The following is a 12,221-nucleotide window of genomic DNA, read 5'->3' on the forward strand; positions in this document are numbered from 1 at the left end:
CCTGATAGGAGGGATTGCTAGGAGGAAGAGGAGGCACTGGAGGATGATACATTTTGTTGGTAAAGTCAGTTGACATCTGTTATCCACATTATCTGCTGCTGAAATGAGCCAGCCCGCTGGGAAAACAAGTGTTACAGACGGAGAGGTGACTTGTGACACCACAGTGCACTGTCAGCTGAGGTGACTAAGGAGAGAGATGCCAAAACCAGGTACCAAAAAGGGAAGGCTGACTGCCTCTGTTACCTTAATGACAGGGAGATAGATGTTATGGATGCTGTTTGATGATCCCCTGGGAGGCCTGGAAGAAAAAAGCATGGCCACAGGCACCTGAACTCAGGGACTGATGAGAAGGAGGTAAATGGTGATACAGAAGAGGAGCTTGGGATGCAGAGTCATAATGATGAAAGGTATCCTCTGATCTAAGTTGGAAGAGGTGGAATTCTTCACTTTTGTCTCTGTTTGCTGTCACTGGTATTAGGGAAGAATCCTTGGAGAAAAGGTGTTTTAGGGGCTGGAAAGTTGTTCTCTCTCCCTAGCTGCTGACACAGGCTGCCCTCTGGTTCTCAGATTTGTATCACTTGTGATGGGTCTGTACTAATGCAATACTCAGGTGGCTACTGACAGAGCCCAGCATATGCTTTAAATGGGAGAGGTCTGTCCTGTGCCAACAGTCTCTGATAGGAATTTTAATATCCTTGGGACATCAATTTGCCCTTTTGTGGCGGAAATTCCCTGGATTTACAAGCCTGAACAGGAAAGCACTTTCTAGTCCAGGGCAAGCTTAAATCTGTATTGTTAGAAAATGTCTCACCTAACAGTGTGAATGTGAGGGTTCAGAACTGGCATTCATATTTCACACCGGTGAAAGCTGCTATTAATGCCTGTCATGGGATTCTTAGTCACTGAAGTGTTGAGAGAAAAAGTCATCTGCATGTATCAAGGAAAACTCCCCATCTCTCCATCAGCATGTCACATGTTGGAAAAAGGATGAAGCACAGGAAAGGACCTTGTGAGAAATGAATTCATAAACAGGAAGCAGAGCTGCACTTGGATGCACAAACATGGAGGCTCAAAAAGAGCCTGTGACCTTTCTTTTAGTGATTGCTGTGTAGGTGGGAACAAGGAGGGGGAAAAGACCATCTCTAAGTGGCTCAGTCTTCCACTATGAAGAGAGAAGCAGTGAACATTTGAAGGTGCTCAGGTGTGATTTTGAGCAAGAGAGTGTAAGAGTCCCTCTCTTGTCAAGTGTACCTTTGTGTACTCACAGCCCCCATCTGGTATTTGCAGCTTATTAAAGGTAGGTGAGCACACAGAAAGTTAAGCCTGTGATTGTGAAAGCAAACAGAAACTTAAGAACTAGAAACCAGAGCAGGTCAGCAGCTCCTGAAGAATAACAGTTGACTGCATTGAAACCTGGTGCATTCCCAGTACCTGAAAAAGATTTCAGGTGCCTCAGCACAGGTTATTAGAAACCTAATCCCTTTTAAAAACAAACTTAGTGGGAACCGTACAGCACTGTTCCGTAGTAGGGTTGAAATACAGCAATCTTTTCACTGGTTGCATTTCAGACAGACATGTCAGGAGATTGTGCAACTTTTTGAACACATTTCCCATTAACAGGGAAAAGGCAAAATATTTATTCTCATTTAATCTGATTAAATAAATGAAAAAAAACCCCAAAACATTAGATGTTTCCATAAGGTTGGACTAAAATCTAGGTATTTCAAGTGTTGCTGATCCTCATGTTGATCTTCTGAGGCTCTAACCTGTAGTGGAAGAGGACAGAAAATTAACATGAATGGAAAGAATTAAAACCAAGAAATCAGAAATCCCAGCTCCACCTTTGCACAGTTGTTGAACCAAACCCAACTATGTCTAGGTTCTTTGTAAGTGTTGTGTGAGTGCTGTGATTGATACAGACTGGCTTCAGGTTTGCCTTTTGCTCTTGGAAGGGAACAACATGAAACAGAGTTCTTACACAGACTTCTAGTAGATTGGGGGTTTGCTTTTATTGTACAAATTGAATAGCATAAAAATCACAACCACACATTCAGGATGGGCAGTATGCTTAGGAATTCTTGGAGACTTTCATGGGCAGCTTCCTGTAAGGTATTCTGAGCATGTTAAGGGAATATTTCTGAAATGTTTTAAATATCCATGTGAAATAACAAAGGAAATATAATGAGATGGGACTAAGTTTGGTCAGGTGATGCTCGATCAGTGATTTTTTGCTTGTTGGTCTCTGCTAGGAGGTGTGGCACATTTGTGATCAAGTTTAATATTGCAGGGAACTTTCTAGGTCTCAGTAGAGAATCACTGGCTCTGGTGATAACCACCTGGGAAAGGTGATGGAAACTTAGCAAGTTCTCACAGTGCCTCTGCAGTGACTTGATTGTTTCTGTTCTGGATGGCTGAACAAGACTATTTAACCAATTACAGGATTTAACTTAGGAGTGTTGGTGTTCCATGTTTTGTCAGACTAAACCAACCAATCCAGAGTTCCTTCACATGTCTGAAATGGATATGGTTTTGAGTCCAGGAGACTCTGAGGGGAGGAATGTTCAAAAGCACTAGGTACAGCTGTTTGGGTAGCATGGGATGGCTGCAGCCAGCTTCAATAGGAACTATCAATCAATTCACAAAAGGACACTGTCAGAAGAGAAGAGAGGTTTGGCTGTGGTGACAGCAGCTATGATTAGCTGGATTAGACATGTGGGGGGAGAATACTGTGTAATTAATTCCTCTCCCTTTGTGCTTGTCATGGAAGATGACCCAGAATTTCTCTTGGCACTGGGGGTGTCTCACTCAAATGTGAACTGACTGGGTGAGTATTTCTTCGTTTCAACACAAAGCGAGAGAAGGTTTGTATCAACTGCCTTCATGATGAGCTCCAGGCTGTAAAGCCCTAAGGTGGAAGGCATTGAACTGGTTGTTTTTCTAAACTATAATTGTGTGTTACTCTCGGGGTAAAATTCCACACTGGAAAGGGTAAGAAGATACTTAACAGGAAAAAAAGCTGTACTTGATGTATACTGGGCAGTCCTAGAGCAGATGCAGCAGTCAGAGGTACATGTCTGTGAAGTTTTTGAGAACTGACTGATGTGGTCACTTTTCTTTTTCTCCAGAGGAGAGGAAATGAGATACAGCTGGAATTTCTTTGCTGCTTGGGTAGATAACATGGCAGGCTTACAGATGTTTCAGTTGAAAGAAAAGGATGATGTCAGTGTTACACATACGAAGCAAACAGGGACTGTTCAGCTGAGGAGAGACATCCATAGGGTTCCTGTTTATGAACTGTCACCATCAATTGCATTGTAGAGTGCCTGAGCTCATGGGGATGAGATGAACACCAGCCTAATGTTAAACATGTTGACTGGTGGTTTGTGAGAAATTCCCAATAAGGCTTTATTGTTGTCAGGAAAGACTTAACCATTCTAAGACAGTCTTAGAATGCATCCAAAGGAGGGCTACAAAGAGTTTGAAGAGCCTTGAGGGGAAGCCCTGTGAGGAGTGGCTGAGGTCACTTGGTTTGTTCAGCCTGGAGAAGACTGAGGGGAGACCTCATTGCAGCCTTCAACATCCTCACGAGGGGAAGAGGAGGGGCAGACACTGATCTCTCTGTGACTGCTGACAGGACCCAAAGTAGTGGCCTGAAGTTGTGTCAGGGAAGAGTAAGGATATCAGGAAGAGGTTTGTCACCCAGAGGATGGTTGGGCACTGGAACAGGGAAGCACAAGCCTGACAGAGTTCAAGAAGTGTTTGGACAATGCTGTCAAACACATGGTGTGATTCTCAGGATGTCCCGTGCAGGGCCAGGAGTTGTGCCTGATCCTTGTGAGTCCCTTCCAACTCAGGATATTCTGTGATTTTTCATATAGCCTGATTCTGTAAGGCTACAGGAATGTGCTGTATGAGTGTGTGCAGAGGGTTGTGTGTATTTGAACTTGTCACATTGAGGCTGCCCTATCTGTAAGACTCCTGTCCCTTATTAGACTTGCTGTCATTGTCAACGGGTCACCAGTAAGATTTGGTTTTACAAACTGGAAAGTGGTAAAGAGAGGCTGATTTTTTAGGGCTTAATTGTAGCAAATCCAGCTGCCAGGAAGCTGAAGGACTTGTTTAATGTGGAGACAGTAAGTGAAGGATTTGGGACAGGACTGAGGAGGCTCTGCTGTGAGTGCCTCTGCCAAGCTGAGCAGCAGTAATACCCTGCAGTTCCCTTGCAGTGAGTGCTTTGGTTAATGCCATCCACTGTTTCCCTTGTCACAGTCACCAAGTCTGTGAGAAGTGCATCATTTGCATGAGCTTTGTTCAGGATGCTGCTGATGAAGTGAAGAGCAGCTAAAACAAATGTGCTTTAATTTACAGCTGGTGTCACTGCATGCAGTACTTACACTAACTACTCTACTAACTACTTCCGTGGGAGTGTGATCCGTAAGCGTGGCTTGGAGCTTGTAGGAAGTGCCTGGACTGCTGCTGCCACCCCTCCCTGGGGGTATCCTTCAGGGCGGCACTCGTAAGTGTCACTGGATAACACGGGTGGAATGCCACGTTAAGGAGCTGAACCGTTCTGGTACATTTCTTGGAGTAAGACAACCTGTGGAGGTAGGAATGAATTCTGGAAATAAGGGTGCGAAACACCTTTAATCTAGACTAGTGCCCTCAGCTCAAAGATTAAAGGAATAGGTAAAATATAGGGGAAGGGCACATTTTGGAGGCTGGTCTGCAACTGTGTGTGAGGACTGGGCGAGTGGGAACAGAACAGCAGCTGATTCTGCTGCTATGCCACTGGTCCTGTCTAGCCCATTTGCAATTATAGGCATGAAAGATTGCTTTGAGTCAATGCAAAGGAAATTTGGGGAGTTTCAATGTCACATCCAGAGCATATAAAGCCTCAGGAGTTCCTGTCTGCTATTACTCTGGTCAGGCTCAGAGTATCCTGAAGTTCTTTCTTTGGTAAGGGTAGTCCTTACTGTGAATGAAGTTTCTGGCATGTTTGGATGTAGCTTGCCTTGCTATTTCTTTTATGGGTTTTCAGAGGACCGCTTCTACCAGATTTCTAAGTGTAAATTTGATTAAATGTCGAGCAGAACTTCACCTGGAGCACAGGGGAAATAGAAATAATAGCTATTGACTTGGCTCCTTTCTTTTACTGTACTGCTGTCATCAGCTAAACAAGTGAAAAGCCCACTTAACCCAGACAGGCTCATTTCTAACAGCATTCACGCATTTCTGTGCTTGCATCTTTGCTGCTGCAGGGATTGTCCCATTTGCCTGTGGGGTGTCAGGATGATACACTGTTTTGTTGCTCATGAGGTTGTACCACCAAATGCTACCACAGATTCAAAAACATAATAATGTATTTTCATGAGGGGTGGTGGGAAAGAGTTCCTATTATTTTAATTTATTTTTTTAAAAAGCAGCCAATTTCTGAGTTGCCATTCTTCCTTTCCCCACTTTTCAAACTGTGTTATTCTGATGTAAAATGCATTTGGCATCAGAATCCTAAAATGTTCATTTGTTGTGCTTTTGAAAACAGCCATTTGTGTATTTCTGAAAAGGACAGTAAAGCTTGCTACTGCAACAGCCTGCACTGGAAACAATGCTTGAGGCTCCCAAGAGGAAGATGATTCCCAGGGTCTATGCTGTGAGGTGTCTGTGAGATACAAGACAACAAAGGATATTTGCTTTCACAGGCAGAAGAAGAGTTTCAGTTTCTGTCAATATTTCAATATCATGGGAAACTTCTTCAAGGCCACCAGTGTCTTTCCCTCCAATGAGCATGGCAAAAATCTCTATCTCCAGTTCAACCTGCAAGCCTGCTGCCACCTAGGAGAGACAGAGAATGGCTCCCAGGTAAGATGCAAGTTTCATACATGGTCCCCTGCAGCAGTCCTTGGAGCTGGTGGTTGATGCCCCAAGCCTGTCACTGTTAGAGGCATTTGGACAGTGTCCTGAATACTATGCTTTAACTTTTGGCTAGCCCTCAAGTGGTCAGGCACTTGGACCAGAGGGCCATTGCAGGTCTCTTCCAAATGAAATAAAATATTCTATTCTGTTTTAAAAGGAACATAAAGGTAGGGAGGTACAAAAGGGGCAGATGTGAGGAGAAAAGAAGGGAATGGAAGTTATTCCAGCTATCTAGATGGATTTCTGCAAGGCCTTTGACACAGTCCCCCACACCATCCACCTCTCTCAACTGGGGCCTTTAAAGATCCTTCCAACCCACACTGTTCTGTGATTTTAAGTACTGAGTTGTGGCTAAGGCTCTGGGCTAGGAGGTTTGACTTGCATTATGGCACTGCCTCCCTGCACAAGTCATTGCTTCTTGATTCCATGCGTTGGCAAGATATTGCCTGGTATTTCATGGATGCTGTGGGGACAGTGGCCAGCACTATTTATTCAGAGATAACATGCAGGTGAAAAGAGAGACTGAACAAAGGCAGAAAGCACAAAAGCTTTCTACTTAATGGGGTAATTTAATGGGCTATGGTGCTTTGCTAGATAAAACACAAGGTGGAGAACATCTGGAAGCAGGAGAAGAAAGGATTGAGGCAATAGTTTACTAGGGTTTGATCCAGAAGGTATCAGGACAGGGAGTAAAGTCTAGGCATAAGACAGAGCAAATATAACAAACACCCTAAGCAGAAAGGAAAACTCAGAGGCAGTGGTAGGGTAACCCTGTTAGCTTTGGAAAAGCTCTCTATAACCTCACTGCTTGACCTGCTGCTTTCCACTGAACTTAACATTTTTCTCCCTCTGCATTCTGGCAAAGGCTGGGACTGGAGTGCATGGGGTGTTTAGCTGAAGGTGGCAGAGGGACGGTGGAAGACAGCAGCGCTTCAAATAACTTTGAACAAAACTGTTTACCCTGGCAGCTCTATTCCCAGACAGCTGCTGTCCCAGAAAGCTGCCCTAGCTATTCTGAGGGCCAGGTGAGTCTAGAAAAAACCCCCAAAGCTCTCCTGTGTAACCTACAGGTCCTGGTGTGTACATCACTCTCAGTCCTGTGTGGGGAGGTGGCTGCTTCACCCGAAACCTGTCAGAAAGAGAAGAGAATCAGTTTGCCAGAAACTGTTTCAGGCAGGAGAAATCACATCTAGGAAGCAGGCTGCCTGCTCTTCCTCTGCTTTTTTAAATGACAGCAGAATTTCTTAGCTCATCCTTTCCATCATAATGTACAAGTTGGAACTACAGCGGTATTCCTGGGCTTCTCTCCACGGCTCAGGTTTCTAACAAAAAATCCCCAAGGGAGCAGATGAATGGGCCAAAGTAAGCCTTCAAAGAGCTTGTTAACACTGCCTGGTCCTTAAAAAAGAATGTGAAACAGCAGCATTTTAAACCTGCACATTCAAAGGAAGCTGAAGCTTCTTGGCAAACACCTGTATGTTGCAAAAGTCCATAACAATCTTTATTTAATGTCCTTTGGTGTGATTCTACTGCAGAAGGCGTGATACTGCTATGAATTTTGTGTAAATAATCTTTAAATGAATGGTACCAACTAAAGCAGAAATTTTGCTTGTTTCTTACTGATTGTTTCACATCTGAGATTCAGTCCTTTTGTGAATGCAACTTCCTACTGTTCAGATTTTTAAAGTTCATTTGTTCAGATATGACCTTTACTTTTGCATTGCTCTGGAACTGATCCTGTGGATTTCATTCCTCCCCGAAGAACAGTTTACCAGCATGCCCTTGCACCACAAGCTGTTAAAGGAAAGGCAGTAGAAGAGGCATTCCGAGGATATGGCTCCATCTTATGGAAAGCTCTGGCAGAGCTATAACGTGGCTGCCAGAATTCCTGCATTTTCTCTGGAGTGGTGGCTCCACAGAAACTGTACTTGATTTTTGTCAGGATCTCTTTGGAGAGATAAAAACCAGGGTACTAAGAATTCAAACTAACCTTGAGAAGTTCACACCAACGTTCTTCATGATTACCGTGGTTGCATAGGTGCAGCCTTCCTTTAGCACTCCAAATGTCACCCTGGGTGGGATGAGATGGAAGCTGCTAAGATCCTGTCTTGTTGCAAGAGAAGATATGCTGACCTTTCCTGAGGCAGGATCTTCTATCTTTGCAAACAAAATATGAGACAAAGAGAATTTTGGTGGCCATTAAGTCAGGTAGAGAATTACTTAACCTATATTTGACCTCTGTCCACTCACCCTGAAGAATTACAAAAAGGCATCCTAATTGGAGTAAAAACTGAAGCAGTATTTTGAACACTGTCTGAAAATTTATACTGGTTTGAGTTTTCAGATGTATTAAGCCACTGAGGTGTCTCAGGGAAAACTGGGGAAGCTCTGCTTTTTTGGAAACAGAGCTTTCATGTAGGTGCCTGATGCAGAATGAGTTTTTCCTAGCAGTTGAGAGAACAGGTACTTCTAGAACTGCCAGTAAACATAAATAAATTGCAACAGCCGTGTTTCATTAAACAGATTCAAAATACCTTCCTGTATTGCTCCAGGATGAAGGTTTTATGGAAAAGAGATGACTTGGAGGATATGAGCATTGACAAGAAAGATGTAATTTTTACCTTTTTATTTGGTATGGTGTTTGTTTTTATCCCCTGAAGGTATGATGGTACTATTACTTTCTCTTTTCGTGTCTGTCCCGTAACATCCACCATCAGACTTGGAACTTTACGTTGAAAGGGTGTCTCTTCTGCTCCTGCTGCCGTGTTTAGGTCTGGAAGGGAAAGATTTCCAAAAGCATGAAGAAGTGACAGGTGGATTTAAATTTGCATTGCAAATATTGTGTCAAAAGTTACACAAAGATTCCGAGCTGCTGCAGCTACATTCTGGAAGGCAGGTGTACCTGTTGTGCCGCTGGGACCATCATCCTGTCTGGAAGGATCCTGCAGCGGAAGGCCGGATGAAAGTGACGAATCACTCGTGGCATCAAGAAATTCAGATGCTCAAGGGAAAAGAATGGAACACCGAGTCAAACATTTTTTTTATGATCACCATCATCTTCATGAACACGTGAAACTTCAAAAATCACAGTCTTTGGCACTTTAATTTAGATAATCTTGGAAAGCTGTCTACATAACCATGAGAGGCTGGGAAAATTTTGCATGTGGCATTTTGCTCTACTCAGCCACAGAGATCTCAAAAATGCCTCTTGTATGTTTAGTCAGTTCTTGTTCTCTGGCTAACTAAACTATAAGCCATAAAGGACTAAAACACGATCCAGCACAGGTCATACGGTGATTGAAAATTAGAAAACATGGGATTTAGTGGAGATCTGATAAAGCCCCACTGAGGACTGTTTTCCTGATATGAATCTTTGATCTGTATGACTTTGAATCTCACTCTATGATTTCAGTAACTTGTCAGGGCTGCTTTTTAAACAGAACTGAAGCATTCCTCTCAGTTCTGTAAAGCTCAAGGCTAAGATAATGATTCCCTCTTTCACTGCTTCCCATCATGGAGTCACTTCTTTCCTCCTGTATCCTCCAGTCTATCCTTAGCCTGCATGTTTCCTATTCCATATTGCTTTTGCACCAGTTCCTGCTTACCACTGAGTTCCATATTTTTCCTACAGTCATGCTAGTTATTTTCTAAACTTGGCCTCCTTGGTTTTTGCTCATCCACCCCTAACTATTATTTATTCCATTCAAGTTTTTCTTGAGCATTTTTCATCTATCCACTCCTCATTCATAGCCCAATTCTTCAGCTTAGCATCCAAAGCTGATGGTTCTTCCACATTCAGTGATGTCTGCAAGGGCTTCTTCCTCCTGAAGAAGACACAAAACTGATGCCAGAGAGTGGATTACCTCCACTGGGCTCTCTTTTCATCCACGGAGGGCAAGTCATGCTTCCTTCTTTGTGAAGTGGAGGAAGTTCCTTAGAGATTGCTTCCAAATCAGGGAACTAGAAAAAAGGAAGAAAGAGGGCTTAGGTTTCCCAGCTAAACACCGAGAAAAAACAGCCAGCAAACACCTTCCTCCCACTGCAAAAAAAAAAAAAAAAAAAAAAAAAAAAAAAAAAAAAAAAAAAGAAAAAGAAAAAAAAAAGGAGGAATGCAAAGGAAACAAATAAGCAGAACCAAAGTGTTGACTATAAAAGAGATATAAGTAAATACATCAGATTACAACCTACATTTCTGAGTAGGCTTTATGCACTTACAGCATTTACCGGGTGAGATTACAGTAGGAAAGCCCCCAAGATAATTTCTAAATTAGGAATGTTAGTTTTACTTAGTCCCTTTCTAATAAGCAGGGACAGGGGTTTGAGGGCTAAGTAAAAAAATCCTGAGGTTGAGCTTTGCTCTGAATCGGGCTCTCTCCAGAGTTTATGTAAGAATTTTATAGAGTTTGTACTCAGAGAACATATACCATCTTCAAGATAGGTTTCTTTTACAAGGGCATACCATTTCCTGTATTATTTCTGCCACGGCTGTCTTTTTTTAATGGTTTGTTGAGATAAACAGAGGCTGACATATAAACTCAAAATTGTCTTTGGGAGTATGGGAGATACCAGCTGGGCTAACAAAACTCATCCAGTTTTCAGCTGCATTACCTTTTCTTGGACAAAGTCCTTGCTGAATTCAGATTCAAAATATGGAGCAAATATTTTGTTTTTTATTGCTGCAAACGTAGTCTTCTGTTCATCCAGTTCTTTCCTAGGGATGTTTTTCACATTGTTGGTAAGGAAAAGAAAGAGAAAGAGCACTACAACTGAGTTTACCCTGGTTTTCAGTATTATGCATTAAGAAATGGAATTGGTAAAGGCAAGTGGCATTTTTATTCCCTGGTTCATCACATGGAGAAACATTCTTGTAATTGGCAATTTTCTTAGAGGTGGATTGAGAATTGACTGGTCTGATCAGAATGCACATGGACACTGAGTTGCCTGCCATGAAGAGCTCCTCCTCAGAACATGCTCCATTTCTCTAAACCTCATGGAACATGTCTGGGTCTGCCACTGGTGTCTTTCTCACCTTACAACAAACACTTCAAGCTAAGAATTGGTATTCCACATGCATTGTGAAAATTTTGAACATAAAACTCATCTAATTTCCTTATTTCATCCTAGAAAGACTTGACAGCTCTGTGGATACAAAAGAAGCTGTTCAAACTTCTGAAGGTAAGGTTGACCAGAGTAAAGATCAGTCATGTTTTTAGCTTGATTTAGCCCAGTTTTACACTACTGGAGTTTCACTGACTTGCAGGGTCTAACATCAGCTATGAAATTATCACTTCTAATCATACTGAGAGTTCTAACTCTGGTTTTAGAGCTGGAATTGCACATGGTGTTCTTGGGTGTTGGCTGCTCAATTTATGTATTTAAAGTAATTTTTAAAATAGGACACAAAACAGTGTGGAATGTTATATTAAAATATAGCTCTGAAACTCTAACAGGCTTTTTTATCTCATGCAAGTCAGAACATAATTAAGAAGCAATGTGGAAAGCCTCATGTGGAGTGCTGTGTCCACTTTTGAGCTGTCTGATGCACAAAAAGGCCACAAAGATGATCAAAGGTTTGGAAGACCTTTCATATAAGGAGAGGCTGAGAGAGCTGGGACAGTTTTGCCCAGAGAAGCTTTGAAGCTCCACCATGTGAGATGTATCTGGGGTTCCATTTGAAAAAAAAATCTGCTTTTATTTGTGGAATATCTGAATTTTAACCTAAAGCATCACCATTTGAAAATATTAATATACAGTATTTTCCACAAGTGGCAGAACCAGAAATGAAACACAGGGACTCTGACTTACAATAATTAGTTTTTCCCAAAACCCCAAAACCTAACAGCTGTAAGGTTTTGGGTTTAAAAAAAAAAGAAAAAAAAAAGGAAACTCGAACCATTTATTCAGCATTTCTGTTGAGCAGAAAATACCCCATTATTTGCAGGCAAGCTACTGGACTATCATCCAAGACCTGGTGAAATCCATAACATTCTTTATAAAAGTAGATTAAGCTGGCTTATAAAAGAACTTGATCCTACTAATATTATTACCTGTTCTGTTCTAGTTTGCTTTGCCACTTTGATGTTTGTGTTACTCCTTCTGGACTGAACCACCCAGGACAAAAAAAAAAGAGAATAGAGGGAATGAGAAAACTAGTAGTTTTCTATAAATACCAAAATATTTACAAGATAACCCTGGAAAGAAAATCCTTTTTATGAGAGTATGTTATGTAAGCACCTCAGGTGACTCCTGACTCGGACTTGTATGGTTTGCACAAAACTGTTTGCTCGTATCTTCTTTTTTATTAGATCATT

At 42.1% G+C, this 12,221-nt stretch overlaps 1 protein-coding gene across 1 annotated transcript in view; it reads right to left on the minus strand.

Moving 5' to 3' along the window:
* Positions 1-1,626: 1,626 nt before the first annotated feature.
* The window catches only part of SPAG17 (sperm associated antigen 17), a 91,047-nt gene continuing 80,452 nt past the window's right edge, over positions 1,627-12,221 (minus strand). Inside the window, exons 39-48 of the mRNA XM_058419492.1 lie at positions 11,958-12,011; positions 10,519-10,621; positions 9,774-9,870; positions 8,813-8,911; positions 8,532-8,683; positions 7,901-8,067; positions 6,979-7,039; positions 5,685-5,829; positions 4,395-4,539; positions 1,627-1,766 (exon numbers count right to left, since the gene is read on the minus strand). Coding sequence (XP_058275475.1) covers positions 4,412-4,539; positions 5,685-5,829; positions 6,979-7,039; positions 7,901-8,067; positions 8,532-8,683; positions 8,813-8,911; positions 9,774-9,870; positions 10,519-10,621; positions 11,958-12,011 — 1,006 coding nt within the window. The 3' untranslated portion in view covers positions 1,627-1,766; positions 4,395-4,411. The remainder of the gene's footprint in view (positions 1,767-4,394; positions 4,540-5,684; positions 5,830-6,978; positions 7,040-7,900; positions 8,068-8,531; positions 8,684-8,812; positions 8,912-9,773; positions 9,871-10,518; positions 10,622-11,957; positions 12,012-12,221) is intronic.

This window comes from Hirundo rustica, chromosome 2 (genome assembly GCF_015227805.2).
Source record: "Hirundo rustica isolate bHirRus1 chromosome 2, bHirRus1.pri.v3, whole genome shotgun sequence".
NCBI lineage: Eukaryota > Metazoa > Chordata > Aves > Passeriformes > Hirundinidae > Hirundo > Hirundo rustica.